Genomic DNA, 23,969 nt, shown 5'->3' with positions numbered 1-23,969 from the left:
AACTTCAAAATTGTATTGAAATAAGTAACTATTTTAGAAAACCATTTTTATGATGTAAATTTCTATCTGAGAAAAAAAATATGCCAGCTGTTTACACAAACATTTGAAAAACAAATTATAATAATTAACAAACATTCAAAATTGTCAAACTGTACCAATAAAGTATATTACGTCAATTACGAGTGTGTATAAATAATTATCGAGAAAATTAACAAATATTAGATAATAATTAAAGTTAGAGCGGGATTCAATCATTTTATTTATTCTACCTTAAAACTATTAAATTAATGCTGCAACCATAACAGAAATTTAAAGAAAAAAGTCAAATAATTTAGCCAACTAAATACGACAAAAAATCAATTTATATATATATATCTTTTGATACTTTCTGAATTTAATCATGAATAATAAAATCATTGATGCTAAACTATACACGGAAATTATAGCTTGTTAAATTTGTTACCTTGGCTGTTTGGATTTTATAACCTTTTATATAAACTTAAAGGTGTGTAGCATAGCAAATAGCAATGTTTTTAGAACGGATATAAAACAATATGATAACAAATTACTACAACATAACAAATTACCAATACAGTGAAGCTAATTAAGTGATGGAACAGATGAAAACAATTTTATAAAAACTATGTACCTATTAATAACGAAATTAGTATAGTCAAATTTAAATTGTTTCATATTATGAGCTTTTCAAAAAATTTTAGACAATAAAATAAGCTTGTCTAAAACAAATGTATGATTATATTATTATTTATTATTAGTCGATTGTACAGGAAATTTTATTTTTTAATAAAAACCATATTATTTTTATATCTATTCACATTTATTATTTCGTATTATAAATAAAATATTAAATGGATAAATTTTATTAAGATATTATAATTGCACATACTAGTACACGTCTAAACATTTTTAATAGTTAACGATTTGTAAACGATAAAATAAATAAATATAAATTAGAACACCTAACTACTAAAGTAAAATATATTATCCAATTTTCAACGTATTCTCTCTCGCTCTAAAAAAAAAAGTAAGAATCTTTTATAAAAAATATAATTTATATATACAATTCTTTACTGTCTCTATCTGTACAATTATTTTTACTTTTTTCATCACATTGCTCAGACGTGCATGACTCTGTGGTTATGTCACTTATTCATATAATAGAGACAAGGTCATCGTCTCTTCTTCTTTTTTTTATAGATACATAAAATGTTATCAATTTTCACTCAAAGTATTTCCATTGCTTTTTACGATTAAAAATTATACATGTATTCTTTATTTTGTTACACTCATACACTTGTAATAAATTGAATTAAAACGTCTAATACACAACCTAAAACTGAACTCTAATAATTCTTCGAATTTAAATTTTTTTACTTGAGCTTGAAAACATTTAGGTACCCACTTGTTATATTCTAAAATGTTTAATTTCCAAAGACGATAGTTCACAGTATCTTAATAAAAAAAAAAAAAAGTTTGAGTACTTACAAAGATTGCTTTAGGTGTTTAAACACTAATCTATACTAGTACAAACATGTGTATTCATATTAAATTTAAAAGTGTAATGTTCTCTATTTTCTTTTATTATATTTTAACACAGCCTCACGCGTAATAAAACGTGGGAACACTAATATTATTATTGTACATCTAACAATGTGTACAAATTATTATGTGTTAATAGAACATCATTCTCTGGCAGAATCAATGCGGCATATAATGGTTTTATCAATTTATATTAGACATTTAAAACGGTTGTCGAATAGAGTACTAGAGTAAAAAAAAATGCAACATTATAATATTAAATAGATTTTCAATGCGACACAGATAGTTATTACGGAATTTATGAAATTATAATTGTATTAGTAAAATAGAATGCATACACGATACACATAGAATTAAATGGGCCAAGAGCCAAATGCGTCGCAAATCAACTGGAGTTGTTACTGATAACAGGGTCGTCTAAAACAAGGACGGACAACTCGAAATTACCTATGTGTTAGTACTGTCAATTTTCTAAACTTAAAAGTTTAATAGGTTAGATTGAACTAGAATAATTTTTTTCTCATATTCTTGAATAAAGTTTCTAATATTATACATTTTTTTTAAGCTCAGCATGAAAAACTATCCGGCTTGGATATATTATAAGAGAGTCACCTACAATCGCTAAATAACGGAAATCCTATATATTTGTATATCTTATGTAATATCGTACTTCGTACATAATGGTCACTTTAATGTATGCATTTTGTGTAGCGAGTACAGTTTAAATACTCGTATACATAACATAATATGTATTGAATTCACAACAGTGAATACAAACATATCGGTTAACTGCATATTTAATTTTATCAACACAAATACTACATAAATCATTGTCAATCTGCATTATAATTATTAATGATTTATCTAGAAATCAACTAAACAAATATTATTTCAGTATAGCAAGTCCAAACCGACAATACATATTTTGTACTCATATTACTAGATAATAACTAACAGGGTATGTATTACATACATTTTTAAATAAAAATGTGAAGTATTAGATAGTTAAATGGTTAAAATTTAAGTTCAATTTGATTATTTTCATTTATGGGATAGTTTCATTTTTTGATCATTGACTTATAACAAAATCATCAACAGATTACAGGTAATGCAACTTTCTATTATAAAAATTACCCATAATGTAATTTCTTCATCTAGAGGTTGACTAAAATATTTATATATATATATATATATATGTTCATTAAAAAATTGTTGGAGTTCTAAATAATTCATATCTAATTATTCAGTTTTTGCTTGTATGTATGAATATAATTAAACTATAGATACATTAAATATAAACGACAATCCATTTAGATTTCATGAATATTATTAAAAAATACAATGATTAACAGATACAATAAAATAAATTACACACAAAGCAACATGATAAAATAGACTTGTGTAATAGAATGTTTAGTTCAACTAATGTGTGCATTATTTTCATTACTATTGTATAATATATATAATATATATACACTGTTATTATAACTGTACATTGTGAATTTATTCTAAAATATTTGCCATAAACTTTTAACAGTTATCCTACAGTATTAACAATAATAAAGTGCCAAATACAAAGACGTGCACATTTTTCTAAGCAGATTAATGTATTAAATTATATTTATTTGTATACAAATGACAAATACATTCGTTTTATTATTATGCATTTGGCATACATATTATACAAATTATCATAAAACCTAATAAAACCATAAATCACCAAGTATCTCGGGATTTTGTTACTTAAGTAATTATAATTTAGTATTTTTAATAATAATTAACATATACATATAAGACTACTTTAGTAGTTTTCTATAATTATATCACTTTAAAATTCATTCAAATAATACCTAACCTAACCTAACTTGTAACTTTACTAACCATTTCAAATTCAAGTTTGTAATTTTGTATACTTAAAATGTCATAAGTAATTTGTATAGTATGTCAATATACAAGGGACGTACACAGGGGAGTGTTTTGGGTATTCAAACACCATCCGAAATAGTTAGATTTTTGCATGGTTATTTACTTATTCAATTGTAAGGTTAATTTTGTTATATCAATGTTTGTATTTTAAATAAGTGTTTTTTAAGTATACCTATTATAAATTTACCCTTCATAAATTCTTTTTGTATATTTATTTAAAAAAGTTCTACTTTTCAATGATTGATTTTCAAAAGCACCCCCCAAAACTTTTTTTTGCGTACGTCCCTGCAATATACCATCGTTGATTTTTATAAAAATATTATTTAATGTACCTATGTTATAATTTTAGAATGATTTTTAGAGTGAAGCAATAAAAAGTGAGTTATCCAATGCCATTTATTTATAAAAAAAAACATATTTTATACTTATTAATATTATTTACTAAACTTGTCAAAAATTTAATATATTACTAGTCTAAAATGTTTTGAGTCAATCTTTATCAAAAAAATTAATTCATTAAAAAAAAATACCTACTAAAGAAAAATAAATAATATATTGTTATGCTTTTTAGAACCAAACCTGGAATGCAATTTATAAGGTATTTTGGCCTATTCATAGTTTTTATTATTTTTGTATATTTTATTAAACTTCTAAACTGTGTTTTGTTAATAATATACCATATTTATTAGAAGAAAAAAGGTATGAATAATATATTATATAGATACAATAAAATATGTCATTATCTATTATCTTAATTATTCTTTTCTAAATATATAATTTATACACAAAACTCAGTCTCGTATATAAAAGCTGGTAAAACAACATAATTAGACCCTATTAATATTCTACACCTGTCAAGTAATTATTATTTTTTATGGTGTAAAAATTGACTTTGAAAAAAATATAATACATATCAATATACAAATTTAAATTTCATGCTTTTAGAAACATTTTGTAGAATGATAATTAGTAAAAATATACATTGCGTATGTATAAAGTTGTTTACTGAGAACACTAAAAAGACTCATATTATTTACGTTATGACTAAAAAAAAAAAAAAAACCAAAATCAATATAAATAAAATTGTATATCAGTTTGATCATGAATTTGGTTGATTTATCAAATTATATTATTTATACATTTATACAATAATATTTCATGTTTGTACAAAACATAATTATAAGTTATTAATTTATTATTTATAATAATTTTAAACATGTTATTTTCAAAATATTTTACATCTATCTAACAACTTGTAAACAAAAATATAACTTCAATTATTGTATTTGTATTAGTCTATTCACTAATAGATTTTACTTAAATATCTAAAATTATTCAATATATTGATTACTAATGTTTAACTTACTTGATTAATTCCAATTTTGTACAATGATTCGTCTAAATCTGCTTTACTCATAATTTCAGAAACACATTGTCGGTGATCTTTAATTGTGTTATTTGAATCATCAGTTTTTAAATTAGTAGGTAGAAATGCAGCAAACTTGCGAATAAATTCAGCAATAAACATAGAAATTGGAAATCCTTGTTTATAAAATCGGATAGTGGGTAAAATATCAGCACCACGCATCTAAAAAAAAACAATATATTGTAATATTTACATATTTTTAAACAATTTTCTAAAAATAATTAGTAAAATGTACTTGTTGTCTTAAAAGTGGTATGTCAACAGGTTCTGGATTTGTCTTATTGGAGTTAGGGCTCAATGTGATTGATTGCAGTTTATATACAGAATTAAAAACTCTAGTAGCTGCAACATCAGTACGGTTAGTAAAACCAGCTTCATGTTGTGCAATAAAACAATGAATAAAATGCTGCCCAGTCCTCCGCAAGGTTTCAACAAGACCATCCTAGCAAATTAAAATACAATGTGTAACACAAAACAAGATTTATACTCATTCAATTATAATACTAACCACCGCAAATCGTATTTGAACACACGTTAATTTTCTTTTTATTGTGGCTGCTGTGCTGAGACTACCAAATGTAGCTCGTCGAATACTAGACATGCGTCTCAATGACTGAGTTCCATCTACAATGGCTAGTGTACTTGTAAGACCAGCACCTCGATTTTTGGAGAATACAGTTGAAATATCAATACTGCAAAAATTAAAAAGTAAATTTACATCATAAAATCAAAAAAAAACTGTGATTTAAACTATTTAAACTATTATTTTGCTAACTTAGATGAATCGTGGAGTAGTGCTAATGCCGTCTTTGCCATACCATCACGACACATATTTATCCATCCATTTATATTATATGTAATTGGAATGGTTTCACGAAAATGAACCAAAGTAAATTCATTTGGTTTGTTAGCGTTTTTTAAAATATTTGAAAATGCTGCAATTGTGAAAAAAAAATATATATTAATTGATATTTTTTGGACAAAACTGTAAAGGTGATCTATTATAAATCATAACTAACATTTATCATTGGATAAATTTTGGATTTTTGCAATGAGATCTTGATCATTTAAATTAGTATCACCAGCTGTATCATCAAGAATTCTTAATAAACCAGGACATGGTTCAGGTTTTAAATCTACCATTGATGGACTGCGACCAAAACCAACAGCTGCTTTAGTTCCAACAAATAATTTTAACATGTGGTCTTCAGCACAAAACTCAGCTTCATAACTTGCAGCTGTTTCTACTTTTTCTATCTTATACTTTTCTAATGGAGCAACCACAGCATAATTATGATAACTTGATAACAGTCGCTCGTGAAGATAATTTGTCCAAAAATCAAACATGCTTAATGCAGACTTTGACTTAACAACATATCCTGGATAATCTGGAATTATAATAGAACAAAGAGAATGGATGGATGGAGCTAGTTTACTGAAAAAAAAAATAATAATTAACGTTCAGTGGATATAGTAAACAAAAGGGGATATATATTAAAATACAAAATACACATGTCACATATAAAATGTATATAAAAAATTATAAAGCAATTATACCGATTAATAATTGAAGCTACAAGATTGAATGTCTCTGTATACAGTCCAACAATCAAAGCATTTAGTTGGTCACCAATATCACATTCCTTAAATATCTCAGTATCTGGAAATACTAAGCTAAACAAATCATCAGTATTTCCAGCTCCAAGACATTTGGCAGCCCGTTTTGCTGCATCAGAATTACTCCAAGTCCATTGTACTTTATCTTTGAATATACTATCTAAATAAAAAAAAACATAGAATGCAAATGTAATAAATACAAATTAAACATTTTAGATTTACTAAATTGTTCACCTTTTTTAACTATTTTTGTGTGACTAAGGTGTATAATAGCAGCTAATACTGCATAAATTGCCTTGAGTTCAGTGTTTGAGAATCCAAGAATCATCAAGGCAGATTGAAGGTTAGTAAACTCCACAGCTGCTTGACTTTTATCAACTCCCTAAACAAAAATGTTTGTTTTACAGCAATTTATAATATAGCAACTCATATTTAAAAGTATTTTTTATTTTTTTGATATTTATAAATTTATTAATTATTACACACCTTTAAGTCATCATTAATTTGATCTAAATATAATTCTTTTCGAAGAACAGGAATATTTTCTATACCAGCTAATAAGTAATAAAATACATGAAAAGAAAATTCATTAGGAGGGTGATCAATAAGCCTCCATTTGTCATAAAAATGCATTTGAATGGACATTGATGCAATTTGTCCCCCTTGATCTAAGTCAATGCTATATAAATGTACAGATCTAGTAGCATTTGGGTTATTAGTAGTCGCCGCATTTCCAAAAGCTTCTAAAACTGTCCACATGGCTTCAATTTTTTCAAGAGTAACTACCTAAAAATATAATTAGAAAATTAGTTATATAAAATCAACTAACTTTAAATATTTTAAAATATATAAATTGTTTTAATTTACCTTATTTGGAGATACTGCAGTTTGAACAAGGTATTGTAATAGGTGTTTACATGAAGTTGATTTTCCACTTGCTTGACATCCCATAGGAATTAAAGATTGATCACGGCGTGTAGTTACTGCTGCCATGTATACAGACTGTGCCATAGCATAAACATGAGGTGGTGGTTGTTTATTGATCTTATAAAGATTTTTAACCATATGCATAACCTTAACATGACAAAAAATATTTTAAGTATAGTAGTTAATTACATTATATTTAAAGTCTCGAGTAATGTGTTTACCTTATCAGTGTATAAATTTAATGGAGATCCAGGATTAACTATTAACATTGTAGGTCCAGCATATGAGTGAATAAGATTTGAAGTATATCTGCTACGTACTACGTTTAAAATACTAGATTCGTTTAAATAATTTAACTGTGATAAATCTTCAGTTAGCTGCATTTTTACTGAATTCATCTACAATTTAAAAAAAAAAAATTAATAAATGCGCTATAACAAATCAATAAGTTTGGAATAATTATTAACTAATAAATAGTGTATAATATATACTAACTACAAATAGTTATCTTAGTTAAAAAAAAAATTATTTACACAAAATTGTTAAATATTTGTCTTCATATATAGTAGCTCACTTACTATAAATATTAGGTATATAGTCTTCTACCTGCCACATTTCTATTTTTTATAGACTACATACCTATTTTTAATGCTTAATTGAAACTAAACATTTAACTCTATTAATTGTACTTAAATTATATATATTATAGTAGAAAAAGCATAAAATGTTATCTCACATTTTTAAAATTAACTAAAAATATTAATGCTTTTTTTTAATTCGGGAGGTAACAGGTAAAATATATAATTTATATAATAAAAGTTATTGATAACAACAAACATGATAAAATACACTAAATGTCTATTTAAAAAAAATAAAGTTCTTATAAGTTATAGTTAAAAAAAAAATATTTGGAACCTTTTATTTACATTAATTTAAGATAAAGTCTGCATGATTCATAAGATACAAACTATTATGATAAATAAACAAAATGTTATTTTTAATTCTCTTAAGTTAATACCTTTTTGTCATTTTTTATGACTTTTAAAAACTCATATAAGTTTTTATATTCCCTTCCATATTAAGCATGAAAAAAAAATTGTCGTAGCCCTATAAATCCCCAAATCGCTTTAAGAGGACGTCGTACCCGCATATGTTATCTTCGTCGTACACACGTACAACATGGAAAAAACGCGTTTACGTAGTCTTAGTAGAACTCGCTTAATTTTAGTTCTAGAATAAATATACCTATTATAAGATTAAAAGATGACAATATTTTGGAGGGCAAGAAACTAAGTTTTTTTAAAAAAAAATTAAAATTTTGAAAAGTTAAAGATTATAAATTTTTTTTTTTAAATTTTTGCTAATTCTAAGCTATTATTTATAGAACTAACATTATATTGCGAATAATGGAAAAACCGCAGCGTCTTTCCCTCCGAAATATTGTCGTCTTTAAATTTTATAATAGGTATAGGTATTTACTGTATTAAAACCAAAATTGAACGAGTTCTACTAAGACTGTGTAAACGCGTTTTGCTTATGTCGTGCGTGTGTAAGACGGAGACAACACATGCGGATGCGACATTCTCTTAAGAAATATGTACATTTTAAACTCAACACAAATAATTTTATTATATTACATCTTTTATTCACCAAAATAATAAAATTAACTTAGAAACAATTTTCTACAACACTTTTTAGGAATTCGATACACGCCGTTTCTGTTTTTGTCTAACACACGCGGTACAGAAATTTAAACGTATTTTTTGCCAAAAGTGCTAATTGATCTAGTGAAGCGATAAGAAATCTAAAAGACATTTGAATTTTTTGTTAAGTCCACTTTATTGACTTTCGCAAAATATTTGATTTTATCACCATAATCCAAAAAATGTTATATTAAAAAAGTAAAAATTAAAAAAATGTATTTCAATTTTTGAAGAAGTTATAACAAAAAAAAAATGTAGAAAAGTTAATTTCAAGTAGATTTAAATACTACATAATATACCTATTCAAATCTGTTTTATTATTTTTTATCATTTCACTAACTCTAGCAGTACGTTTGGCAAAGAACATGTCTAATTGTCTATGTTCCGTGTGTGTAGACAAAGACAAAAACAGTAGGCCTCAAATCCCTTTAAAAATAAAAACTTTTTAAAGAAATAAATCGTTTTTTTAGCAATTATTTAAGTAATTTTTAGATATTTTTAAATGTTTTTAACTACATTCTTTATAAAGCTTTAATGTCCATTCTCTAACAAATTCTCAATAATAATACAATAATATCAATATATCAACCAACGTAATACTTTAACTTACCTTTTCCAGACTTTCTTCGTCCACACTATATTCTTTACCACCGAAAACCTTGACCAATACTTTTGATGAACCATCCGAACTTTTTTTCCTTGTATATTCTACAGGCGAAAATCCTTCATTATGAACTAACCAATATGCATCAGTATCGGGTGAATTTAATTCGGTTGGCGAATCGTTTGATTCTGGTTCCGACTTTGAAACCTATAATTTAAATATATGAATAAATACATGTTATTAATCATTACCATGCAAATGTTTAAAAATTATGTCGATGAATTATAATAAAATATTTGGAGTAAAATAAAACATAAACAACTACTTCGGGTGGTAACATTCTCCGATAATTAAGAGAAAGTGAAGGAAAGTATTGAAAGTATTTTGAGCCATTTGGGATTATAATAGGGTACTTAACTATATTTGCAGTTAAAAACTAAACACACATTTCACATGTATGCAAAAGTTGCATATATATCAAGGTATAACATTATGTAATTAAATTTTTATTGTCAATAGTCTTAGTTTACTTAAACAACCAATGAACAATTCAATTAGAAATAAATAATACACATAAATTATACTATTATTATCATCCAAAATGTATTTAAACCAAAATGCAACGAGAAATGTCTGTAGAATAATAATTGTGATTTCATTCAAACAATTATTAATGAACAAAAATTATATTACTTTAATAATGAAAGAAACACGTGAGATAATAATGAATAGAAAAAACAGTGTCAGTATGTCTGGCCTTAATGGTCAATGACCGCAACTGCATCTGTTAGAGAGATAAGAAAAACATTTTTCCTATAAAATTTCTTAACACAAAAATAACAAAGCGAATAAAAATATTCTGGGAAAGGTAGTATTGTTAAGAAAGCACACTAGTATAATTTTTGTCTACTCCTTACACACGTATAATATAGTTAAACCACACTCTGAACTTCACTCATTTTTGAAATTAAAGTATTATAACTTTTTATAACAATTAAAATGAATAACATTATCAATGTTTTTTTTAGCTTTTATAATACTTTGAATTTTAAAAAAATAATCGATTATTATAAATAACTAAACATTTAAAAAAAAAAAATCAATAATTACCTAATAACTTCCTTAGAAATCAAAGTAGTATAAAAAAAATCTTCGGGAAAAACAAAGAAATTATTGTTTAATTGTAATTGTTAAAATATATGAATAATGTTACTTAATTTGAATAATTTAATCACAATTAGTGAATTACGAAGAGAAATTTTTACGATATTATACGTGTGTAAGTAGGTGAAAAAAACTTTAATGATACGACATCCTTAAAACTTTTTTTAATTAGACGAGATACTTATATATCATTTCTAGTGAAAAATTAAAAATTGTATTGAATTAAATCCACATATTTTGTTGTTATAATATTTTTGTCAGCAATATATCATACATCAATGAATATAAATATAATATCATATGTAAAGAAACTATAATAAGATAGATAAACAATAGCGCCTAACCATTAAAAGGCAAAGAAAAAAATTATTTCGAAATTGTTATTTTTTAATGGTTGTTAAAACTAACGTCAGTTCTCTAATGCAGATGCAACTATATATTCAGACATTTTTGACCCTGGGTAAAGTATAATAAAATCGTGAATAAACAAGAAACTACAGATTAGATTACCATGTTAGAATGTATTTACAAGCTTGTTTATGTTATCGTTTAAACTAACATACATACACATATTACAAAAGACTATATGCCAAAACAATAAAACATAAACAAAAATTAAGCGGAAAAACATTTATTAAATTATTATCATTACAAGATTGAAAGTACATTAATTTTTTTTGAGATTTATAAATTTAAATAAATTTTTCCGTATTTTCTTGTAATCCCCTTTCATAAATATCAAATAATAATTTTATTAGAAATACATTATCACAGAATAAGACATGAATAATAAATTAATCAATTTTGTATACATAATATATATTATATTTATATATATTACACAAAAGATTAAGCAATTTATTATGAACTTTGTTTTAATTTTAATGTTATACAATTAAAATATTTTATCTATCCTTAAATGTTTTGATAACAATTAATTAAAAACAGAAAATGTGCTGTATAATATTTTTAAATATTAATTATGTATACATTATTTTAATTAATTAGATATGTAAAAAATAACCATCCATCAGAAAATCTCCATTAAATTTATTTTTAATTATTTTATAATATATCAATTATACATATATATATAGGTTAGTTATAATTGTATTAATGAAAATATAAAAACGCCTTAGATTTATTTTACAAGTATATACCGTATTAATATATTATATACATGGTTTAAGAGAGTACAGTGTAAATACGTTGTTTGTTGTTTTTTTTATCGGTTCAGTGATTTTATATTTTATTCCGATAAATATACATCTTCCAAAAAGTAGTTGTATATTTAAATCAATGGAGCATTCACTAAACAAATAACTCGTTAAAAAGACAATATCTTAAAGTATATACACACCTATAGTAAAGGAAATTAAAAAAAAAGAGTTATATACCACATTAATAATAACTTGTTTTTACTCGTTTATTTTAATTATAATATAATATGATGTATTGACTATTGATGTTATACGAGTTGAAAATTAACAAATGAATTTGTTTTAGTGGCGATTAAAAAAACTATAAGGATATTTAACACTGTTTCAATAATAATAAATAAAAATGTACCAACCCAACTAATTGACTAGGATGTTGGTTATTGGTTATTACAGTATGTTATAAAATAATCAATTTTAAATGTATAATGATACATCGGCCAACGATCGCATTCAATAAGAGCATTGACGCGTAGTCATATATAGTTTAGTTTTTTAACGGTTCAATTGAACCGTATCCAATATCTTACAGATTTCATCAATATATCAAATATTTAAATCCATAACTTTTTTTATAGCTAAAAAAATAAACAGCATGTATTGTGAGATTTTTCACGGAAAACCCAAATATGATGAACATACTTGACGAACGACAAACTTCTATGGAGCACGACGTACAATTTAATGTTTAGACTGAACTTACTGTAAAGGAAAACAATATCTACGTAGGTATTTATAACTATACATTTATAATATGGAAAATATAATAAAGGATAAACACGCACATAAAAATCAACATTTAAAAATATAATCATTTAAACTGCAAATGTTTTCACACAATCGAAGACAAATTAAAAAAATATCAATACGTTCACCACATTTTAAATACTATGAAATTATAAAATATCTACAATATATTTTTAAATTAAAAACGGGTTTTAAAAAAATATGTACAAGAATTGTATTTAAGAATTTTAAAATAATATTTAAAAATGTAAGAATAATAGCGGTTAATAGTGTTTATATTATATCAAATAACGAGATGAGGAACATATTCCACGTGTCCAAAGACCTGTGGAGTACGAATAACTACTATTAATTGGGTAATAATTTAATGAAATAAAATTAGATATATATACGGGCGATATAGTTGTGTTGGTAAAAGTTGTCAATCTTATACAAGTAAATATTAACGATAAGGTATTTGAAATATTTGAATGTTTATTAGGTTTGATCCTTATATCGCGATAAAACAGAAAACCGAACACAACATAATACAGTAAATAACCGAAGAAAAAACTGGTAAATTCGCGTATTACAAAATTATACACAGTATATAGGAACACACCCGACATATACATATATATTCAAACGTGTATGAGAAACGAGAATATATTATTATATTATATAATATAATCTTGCCAAATGGTCAATGAGGTCAATAAATTCTTATGACGGCAGTACAATAATAATGCAGTCCCGTCCAAAACAATGCATGAGGCTTTTCATTAGTATCGATAACTCCCGTTATATTAAATCGTACAAATGTAAGTAGGTGTATAGTTTTTAAAAGTCGACGCGGTTTGACCGAACAAAATTAAACAACTACATAATATAAACTAATGAAGCGATAACTTCCGGAAAGCCGTTTTCGAATTTTGAATCGTTAAACGCGTATAAAGAAAAAACAAAACGAACAATAAAAACGTGCGAGCATAATTTTATATCGTAATAAATAATACTATATTATAATATAAATGTATTTAAGTAAAATATACATCTATAATTATGCATTTATGGTGCGTACGATGGTCGAAACGTCTGAAAACGTGTATTCATATCGTAAAGAGTCGTTTTTATTTAATCCTGGAACGGCCGGAAATCGGTCCAGAACCAGGGAACCTGCATAATAAAACAATATATAATATGTACCTACGACGCAATTGTCGCGAACACGACAGAAACGGATCGAAATAACGCCCAACCATATGTGTAGGCAATATAGGCATAATATATTATAAATATTATAATAATATATTATCAGTCCGCATAGGTATTCTAGTATATAAATACCCTGTGTACGCCGCTGCGGAGACGTGTCGAATATACGGTTTGTAGTTTTCGAAAACCAGTCGTACACACTTATACACATATAATATATTATAATACTACGCCGTGTACGTCACCCTCGTTTACGGCACGACAAAGGTGTAAATTATATAAAGTATAATATAATATATAGGGTGCATTTTCTAACGTTTTTCCCGTTTTGTGACAATTTATGTCGCACGTCACATAAAACGTGATCTAATTGAATTCGAAAAATATTAAGCACAATTTTTTTTTTCAATTTGTTGAAGCTTTTTTAAAAAAAAAAAAATATATAGCTAATAGTACCGAACAATGAACAAATACATTATAGTTTCCGAGTACATGCAGATACATACATATCTATACATGAATAGATCGGTGTTTTTAAGTTCTGGTAAAAGAAGAGTGATAACAATATTCAGATGATGTCTATATCACCCTGTAGATACCGTATATATGTAAGCGCTTGTACATATAGTGATGTATATACCTTGACGCGTTCGGCGGACGTGGGCCGACGACACTTGTTGGCCGGCTGCGGCTTCCTGCTGGAGCCGCCGACGACAGCCGCCGCCGTTTTCCTGGACACCGAGGGCGGGACCGGTTTCGGCCGCATCGAAGTAGCAGCCGACGGCCGGGCGGCTCTGGGGCTATGCGAGCCGGCGGCGGCAGCGGTGGCGGACGACTTGCCACGACCGGTGGCCATGTCCTTGGCCAACACCATGGCCGCGGCGGCCGGCGCCCCGGACGGCTGTTGGCGCCTCCGACCGGGGCCCGCCGCAGTCCCTTCGACGACGGCCGGCGACGGCGCCCCCGTGCCGGCCCCGCGTTTTAATATCTCGCCGACCACTTTGGGCGGGCCCACCGACCGCTGACCTTGCAATGCGCCCGGCGGCATGGTTAACATGTTTCGCGTACGGCCGCGGAAGGACGACGGAAACGCGGACGGACCATCCGCAAATCGACGACAACGCGCAAAAACACTACGACGCGTGTAATGTGTATTATAATATTAAATCGATCGGCCCGCAGGTCTATGTAAACAGATCGTTTTAGACATCTTATTTAACCCGCGACTTTATTATACTGCCGTAGTCAGGTCAACAGACGCGAACGACCATATAGTATTAATATATTCTTATATTTCGATAATCACGCGCGAGACACACTATATACACGCTCGACCACGACACCACGCGCACGCTGCCGGCTCGACAACGGTCACCAGAGCGACTGGCGCGCGGACGGAACGACGACGGCACGCCGCGAGTACGTACTGTCGGCGTCGTCGTCGTCGTATATATTATATATATATATATATATATACACATAAGTGTATGTGTGTGTTGCTGCCGTTTGATTTTTTTAGATTGGCGCGGCCGGCAGTGTGCGCCGCGCAACGATGTGTATATACGCCGCCGCCGTCAATGAAACGCACGTTGGCAGCGGGACGGCGGTTGGGGGGAGGGCGTGATATTCCACTCCCGGTGACGACGACAGCACTAGAATCCTAATGAAACGATAAACGGCAGCCTAATTGATAAAATGTTAACTGCACCCGTCTCTGTTGAGAACCACATCCGAAAGCGCGTCACCGGCCGCCGACCACCGCCGTGGTCTCTTTAAACATATTTCACAGAGTGGTCGTCGCGTATTGTTGCACTCGTATATATATACCTACACAGGTATCTAATGAACGGCATAATAATAATAATATTATTATTATTGTTATACGCTCCGACCAAATCGTTATTCATTCCGTCCGGCGACCGTCAACACGTTTTCTATAATACGACTTTACGTTGCGTGCGCTTCAGAGTTCAGAAGACGCGTACACACGCCAATAATTATTGCCAATTGCCTTTGTTTTCGTTTTACGTTCTGGCCCGGTGATATGTAGATACAATGGCATTCTACACGCACTCTGTAACCACTCTTAAATACGTTTATACCGATCCGAATACTCGGTATAGCGATTAGATATCATTACACTACTACACTGGCGACTATTTTAATAATGATTGCGCTCAACACTTTATATAATATTATGCTAATTGCAAATACCAAGGTTTTCCGATTACTATATTATTGATGGGGAATCTGTAATAGTTAGTTTTAAAGAATATAGAACTATTTACTATTATACTATATACATATTACGCCTATGCACATGACCCGAACAAAATGTATAGTTATTAGTTATATTACATGATTAAAGCTGATTATATACCAATATGTATATATATACAAATTGATTAAAATAACGGATTAATAAAAAAAATCATCATTTTCTTATATTTTTATACATAACCTATCATCCGTATCATCTATTATAATTTATATTATAAAAATTCCTAAAACAAAACAAACATTTACTAGAATTATTTAATAACTATTATCATTTTATTGTGTCCTGGAACGTATTTAAGGCCGTTTAGATGGCCGGAGGGAGGGGGTAGATGACACCTTTTTATACAGGTTTTTATATATTTACATTTATAATTATTATAAATAATATTTAATGATGTCCTACTTTCCTAGCTTTTCTTCAAATTATAAATTATTTTTTATTAGCCATAGGCCTACTATAGTACGAGTATAACTTACTATACCTATTGAACAATTAATTTATTTATTATTCATTATTTTTATACGATTTTTTGAAAATAATAAATTAAAATTTCGTCCTACTTCACAATAATCTTAATGAACGAATGACGATTACGAAAACAGTTTGTCTGAGAGTTAAACGACAATAGGGCGCGGAGAAAAAGTGTGGTAAGTGAGACAAGCCGATGGAAAATACTCCGTGGGTATCTGCTAGCTTGTGAACACCGTATGTAATGTAGACCACGGTCAAAGCGGCTGACATAAAACCATGGTATATAAATCCATTGTTGAGACAATTGTCATACCTACATAAATGGTTTAAGCCGGATTTCCACTATACCGTGGAAGTAGAATTAAATATACTATAATATGAATGCATTCAATTTGTATAAATAACGACATTTCAAACCTATACATAATATCATTACATATACAAAACTGTACACGATATGGTGTAGTTGAATTCCGACTTAACATGACTGGCAAATGGGTAAACACGATAATTTCAGTTGGTCACTATAGACTGAAGTATACTGATCGTTTTAATGGAAAACAGTGTTAAACCATTCAAACCATTCTCAACAATTTTAGATGAGTTTCGACCAAATCTCTTTCGCAAGTTTGTAATTTTCTGCGATGAAACGAGTATTATAAAATAAAACGAATCTTGTATACTGTTTATTTGTTATCTTATTCATTACACGTAGTTTGAAAAAATGTATTGTCTATTTTCCAAAAATTATATGATTCGAGGGCGGCTTGTCAAGGTAAGAAATCAATCACCTATGTTACCTCCATTAATCACAGGTTACCCAAACAAAAGACACCTCTAACGTCTGACCATTATTTAGAATTAATTATAATTCTAAATAATGTTAATTTTTTTTACTTATTTGAGTTTATAATGTACAAATAAAATCTTTATCAAAAATTTAATAATAGTGGTGTGATCACAATAAATAGTTTGTAACAAATATTATAGTTTCTTATAGGAAAACTTTTTTTAATTAATCATATTATTGTGCACCAAACATATAGCAATACGTAGTTAAAAGTCCTAAAGACCGAGGTTAAGTTATTTATTGAATTTATTTTTTCTATTTAATTATAACAAGACACATACAATTTATTTTTAATTATTTTTATTATCGAATATTTATGTTTATAAAATTTTATTTGAAAAAATAGGGGGGGAATATTAGCTCTTATAGTCTGATTATGTTATGAACATGATCTTTTCAGACAAAACATTTAAAAACTTTATTACATATTTTATAAGATTTTAATATAAATTTTTACCATAGTAACACATTACGATTTACTTTAGAGTTAACAGTCAACAAATACACCACTATTGTATAATATAATTTATTATGATGACTAACGCAATCCAATAGATAATAATTTGAGGATATTATATTAATTATTCAGATTACTTATCGATATCTTTAACACTTATCGGTATATTATATTATTATATATTTGTAAATACTAGATAGTTAAATAAACAATTGAAGTGTTAAACTGATTATCTTAAATAGTAAAGATATATATATAGATGACGCTTTTAAATACATACATTACATTACACCTTTTTTATCTTATTTCTTATTCATGTTTTTATTAATTATAATTTATCTCGAATTATTTATTGAAAAATTTAAAAAAAATTAATAGCTTATATACTCAACTTTATCTAACTATAAATAAATTGCCTCTATAGACATTAGACGTTATAAATTATAATATTCAAAAAAACTACGAAATCAAAAATCTATATTATTATATATATAGAAAAACGTAAAAGTTCCTGTTATTCTTTAATTAATTTTTACTGATTATTTTGAAAACCATATTGGGAATTTTAACTCCAAAGTATCAACCCGGTCCAATTTACTATCATAAATCAACTACAAAGATGATTATTAAAATATTTTTACTGCCTCGAACAATGACGACAAACACAAAAATTAAAAATTAAAAATTAAAAAATACACATCATCGTAAAATCAATATATTCATCGCTTAGCATAAATCTAAAAATTCAAAGTGTGAATAGTACAAAAAAATCTGAAACTATACGATGTATCGTACGACGTTAATTTAAATATTTGGTGAAAAATTTAAGTCTCAATACATAGTGTTTAAAGTCATACTTTCCGTAATTAGTGCAAAAAATAATAAAATAGTTAATTAGCTTTGCAACATTTTTTAAATGCCATCTTTGCTTAAAATATTATTTAAAAAATATAATGCGTTTTATATTTTTTACTATAGAATAAAAATCAACAAGAAGTTCTCTAATCTCGGTTCAAAATATATTATTATCTAAAATTGTTTCATCAAAAATGAAGTAAAGAGAAGTTATTATTGTATTAACTTGAATAAAGAACTATTATATTATATTGACATTTTCAATCTTTATTGAATCAAAATAATTTACATTTAAATTTTAGTAACCGTTAATAATCTATATTATTCATCTTAATACATATTATTTATAACATAATGATCAATAGAAAACTAAAAACTATTCAAAGAATGCATACTATAGCAAATTCTACAGCCTTGAAATATTTTTCAATGCCTACCATAATGTCACGTGTCCACCAAAACAAACATTGTTAAATATTTATTTCTTTGTGTGGATAAATATTATTATAGTTATATTTATAGTATATATTGTGTGTATTATAATTCATAAGGTATTATTATAATATTAGCATTTGATAAATGGTTTAAAATTTAAATTGAACATTTTTTCATTTACTATTATACACACTATTATTTAAATTTTAAATTTTTTATCAGAAAAATTCAAACTAAATTTAATAGAGTAAATTTATTAGCAATAGATTAAAATTTAAAATATCTATTGACTATAAGTAGCACAAAACTATTCTGAATTTATATCAGGTCTAAAAATCGCTTATATAAATTGTTGGTAAAAGAAACAGGTCTCTTGAGACTAATTATAGTTTAATTACAATAATAAAACAAAACCGTTTTAATAGGAATCTTTTTTTAAATAAAATTTTTAGTTTCTTCCTTGGTTTTTTCTAATTTCTAGTTTCTGAGTAAGCAATGAATGTGTGTTGATTATTCAATGATAAGTTTTTTATAATATTTTATTTGTTGTCAATACTATTCAAACAGTAATTTTTTTTAAATTATAACTCTAATGTTGTCCTACTAAACAATTTAATCTAGTTAGTACCTACTTGAAAGCACATAGTTTTTACATTATTGTTTTCTAAATGTAATGTAATCTTTAAGTTGTTAAAACTAGTTTTAAACATTTACAATTTTCAAGCCTTTTTTGTTTTTTTTTTTTAAATGTTGATAAAAATGTTTTTATTTAAATCTTAAATTGTTCATACAACAGATTAAAAATACACTGGTAACATTATTTTATAAGCATTTGAAGTTAAAATTCTTGACTTGAAACTTTTTACAATTATTTACATTATTATTTCCTATACACAATTATAATTTTAAAATGTTAAGATTAAATCAATTGACTAATTTATAATTATTTATTTATATGTCAATGGCTCTATTGAATTATATATTTTGCAATTAATGAATTGTATTAATATGTAGATAACTTATAATTGGAGGACTATGCCCAATGTATTTTAATCAATATTAAAGGGGTTCCAACAAAATATTTCGACTGTTTTCACATACAAGCAATGGGTGTGTGTGAGTCAATTTACAACTTCAAAATATAATAAATAAACAAGGTGAGAAATTTGTAGTAACAGTTTTAAAAGGAGTTAGTATAGGCAATTTTGATAACATGAAATACAAATTTCTTCTGTTCATATAAAAACATTTTAAAATTGCCTTATATCATCATTAATTTTAGTTAGTTACAAATATATTTTTGAATTTCATAAATTTTTTGGTCTAAAACTAATAATATAATAAAAATTTAAATTTAAATTTTTGAACACCCGTAGGCTATTTTTACAGAGATATTTTAATCAATTCTAAAGACCATATTTTAAAATGCTAAGATTTCTATACTATTTAAGGAGCATTCTACAATACTAAGAGAAAAATCAACGGTTTTTTACACAAACGTATTATTTAAAAATTATTTTAATTTTGTAAAGAATACTATAAAAATGTATCCTAAATACCTATCAGATTCTTAAATAATGTTGAAATACTAGTAATTATAGACTTAAGTAAATAATATTAATCATTCAACATTAACTAAATTGTGAATTAAATAGATTCAATTTTATATCTATTTTATAAATACCAGTTTTCCATATTGTCCTTAATTCTACAAAATGTAGAAATTATATTTTATGGTATATTTTCCATCTTAATTATAATACTTTTTCATTTATTTAAGGCTGTTGAAAGTAAACCATTTTTAAGGAGTTGTATTTAGGCAATATTCGATAGCCATCGTGAGTTGTAACTGATCATTAGTGTGCGTGAGTTCCCCGAACGTTTTATGTAATTAATGATAAACTACGGCTAAGATTCTTGGAAATCAGTAACGTACACACGCGCAGTCACACGTCACTAAATTTTGCGATAAAAAATGTTTTTACATGAAAATCCCAAAAAGAGAAAAAAAAATTCACCCAGTACCAAAAGTTCGATATACATTTTAAAAACATATTTAAATTCTTTATTCTCTTTTTTAGGTTATGTAGGAAATAGATTTAAAATTTTTTTTATAGTTTAATTAGTATTGTAACAAATTAATTATATTTTTATATAATTTTTTTTTCAATTTTCAACTTTAGTGTTCCTAAAAAAAAAAAAATTTAAATCCATTTCCTACATAACCTAGAAAAGAGAATAAGGAATTCAAATATGTTTTCAAAATTAATATCGGACTTTTATTACTGGGTAAATTTTTCTTCCGCTTATTGGTCTAATTGTACGAAAAACGAAGGAAAAAACAACCAGCTTTCAACAGCCTTAATGCACGATACATATTTAGGAGGGAAGGGGATACTTTAAATTATATTAACAAAAATGACTTTACGAGAAAAACTTGCAGACTTTGTAGAATTTTTGGAATATATTACTGTGCCTTTTTTATCTGAATGAGGAAGACTTTTTACAGATATGAATGAACTAATATTTTTTTTTCAAACACTAACAAAAAATAATTTGTAAAATAAAGCTTTGACTGTCTTAAATATAACATGAAATTTGAGATTTAAATATTGAAAAACACGGTTCAATGTGGACTGTAGAATATTTACCTAAATTAGTTTTAAAAAAGAAATTGGTTGTTTCCATAGGACAGGATCATTATTCACATAGTGTATTTTTGGGACAAAATTACATTAGCACCGAGCGCCGTACTTAAATATTTTTAAGGGGTTTGATATAGGCAAGTTTTAATCATAAATGTACAATGTCATATTAAATACTAATTTGAAGTAACTGACAAGTAGTACTATGAGTAACATACTATCTTAGTAGCATTAATGGTTGTATTTTAATTACAAAATCTTATGGAAAAAATATTCATATTAGGGGCAAGAACCTGAAAAAAGCTACAGGTGCACTTAAGAAATCAAATTTTCATTGTTAAAAAAAAATAATTTTGTCTGTGCAATATCGTTTTTCATTTAGCCTAATAAGTTCTTTTTCACATAAACAATTTTTAACAAACAAATTTTTGTTCACTTAATCAAGAAACAAAACAAAAGAATTAAGAAAATTATAACAAACTGAAATATAGATTATAACAAATTTGTTTAAATATAATTTTTACTTGGAAAGTATTGCTGTAAAGAGGGATTGTGGTGCCCAGATTTTTTTTTCCTGGTTACCAAATAATTTATGATAAAATATATTCTCAATTATAATGTATATACTGTATAATGTATTAATGTCTATCCGTATATAACATTAAAAATATGACATAATACTACCTTTAGTGTCCATTACCTTATTATATTAGATATGGCTCAAAACCAATGTACAAAAAACATTTATAGTTTGTATTATTTGATTTATTTTAGTTTCAAAACTCATAACGCAAAATTCAAACTAATATAGTAGATTACTTCTTATACTCTAGTGATACAATATAATACAGTAGACTTTCGATAATCTGGCTGTACGGAATTTCAGTACATAAAGTAATCTGGCTATATTTTATTTTCAAAATTTTTGCTTTAACAACTACAATAAAAAATCTTAAAAGTATTATGTCAAAGAAAAAATTTCCAGATTACCAAGAAGCTATTGTATATTGTTTATTTTAAATGATTACAAATAATAATAAATAATAACTGTTTACTTACTAAAGTATTTCCATTTTGACTGTTTAAATATGTTTGACTTAATTCATAAAGCTCCAAAGCTGGCTCTACCTACAAGTAATATAAACAGTTTATAATAACAATAACAAATGTTAATTCTTATTTAATTTACCTTAACAGTTACGCTTGTTTCTGATGACTTAATCATATCAATAATTTCATCTCTATTTTTATCAGAAACAGGACTACCATTTACTTCTATTAATTTATCCCCAGGAAGAAGTCCCGTATAATGTGTTTTATCTTGTCCCGGCTCAGCAAAAATCACTGGTTTCAAACTTTTTGCTGTATTTTCTGATACAAGACCACGTCTTAATGAAAACCCAAAATCACTGCCAGGTCCTGCTCTTCTATTAATGGTCAATATACGAGGCTCTACCTTCACAATTGGAACATATGGAAGTTTTAAGTTTTCGTCAAACTCATCAGTTAAATAATCATTTCCAGAAGGACTAAGGTTAAATGGTGTAGCAAAACTGCTATTTGTTGTTGAGTCTGTGAGGCTATCAATACTTGATACTCTTGGAACATTTTCATACACAATTAATTCATTTTTTAATGTATTAGTTTGTAGAAGAGAATCTGAATCAAGATCCTGTAATGGTCCATGTTCTAAGATTGGTGGAGGTTTAAGAATACCTCTGCGAGGTGGAAGAGGAGGGGTTTGAACTGCTTCATCAGTCTCATCACGATTCAATGGAGCAAAAAAGTTTGCACTGTAATCTGCAGTAATTCCACTAGGCAACTTTTGTTTCTCTTTACGCCTTGTTCGTAGTTTTAATGATTTTCTCACCTAAAAAAATGATATCGTAT

General features: G+C 27.0%; 1 protein-coding gene across 4 annotated transcripts in view; it reads right to left on the bottom strand.

Annotated features, from left to right (window-relative positions):
* LOC113559119 (unconventional myosin-XVIIIa-like) overlaps nucleotides 1–23,969 on the bottom strand; it is a 47,352-nt gene that overhangs the window by 14,351 nt on the left and 9,032 nt on the right. For 3 of the 4 annotated variants that reach the window (XR_003405877.2, XR_003405876.2, XM_026964727.2), the window contains exons 4-16: nucleotides 23,269–23,949; nucleotides 23,139–23,207; nucleotides 9,770–9,970; nucleotides 7,678–7,854; nucleotides 7,397–7,603; nucleotides 7,016–7,315; nucleotides 6,764–6,911; nucleotides 6,470–6,689; nucleotides 5,932–6,347; nucleotides 5,688–5,847; nucleotides 5,421–5,604; nucleotides 5,148–5,354; nucleotides 4,853–5,074 (exon numbers count right to left, since the gene is read on the bottom strand). Coding sequence is in view for 2 of the 4 variants with exons in the window: in XM_026964727.2 (XP_026820528.1) it covers nucleotides 4,853–5,074; nucleotides 5,148–5,354; nucleotides 5,421–5,604; nucleotides 5,688–5,847; nucleotides 5,932–6,347; nucleotides 6,470–6,689; nucleotides 6,764–6,911; nucleotides 7,016–7,315; nucleotides 7,397–7,603; nucleotides 7,678–7,854; nucleotides 9,770–9,970; nucleotides 23,139–23,207; nucleotides 23,269–23,949 (3,192 nt within the window). In the remaining 2 variants the exon portion in view is untranslated. Of the gene's footprint in view, nucleotides 1–4,852; nucleotides 5,075–5,147; nucleotides 5,355–5,420; nucleotides 5,605–5,687; nucleotides 5,848–5,931; nucleotides 6,348–6,469; nucleotides 6,690–6,763; nucleotides 6,912–7,015; nucleotides 7,316–7,396; nucleotides 7,604–7,677; nucleotides 7,855–9,769; nucleotides 9,971–14,725; nucleotides 15,463–23,138; nucleotides 23,208–23,268; nucleotides 23,950–23,969 lie in introns of those variants that run through there. The other variant, XM_026964728.2, reaches the window with a different exon arrangement.

This window comes from Rhopalosiphum maidis, chromosome 1 (assembly GCF_003676215.2).
Source record: "Rhopalosiphum maidis isolate BTI-1 chromosome 1, ASM367621v3, whole genome shotgun sequence".
Lineage (NCBI taxonomy): Eukaryota > Metazoa > Arthropoda > Insecta > Hemiptera > Aphididae > Rhopalosiphum > Rhopalosiphum maidis.
The sequence above is the reverse complement of the archived record's forward strand: the minus strand, read 5'-3'. Positions and strand labels throughout refer to the sequence as shown.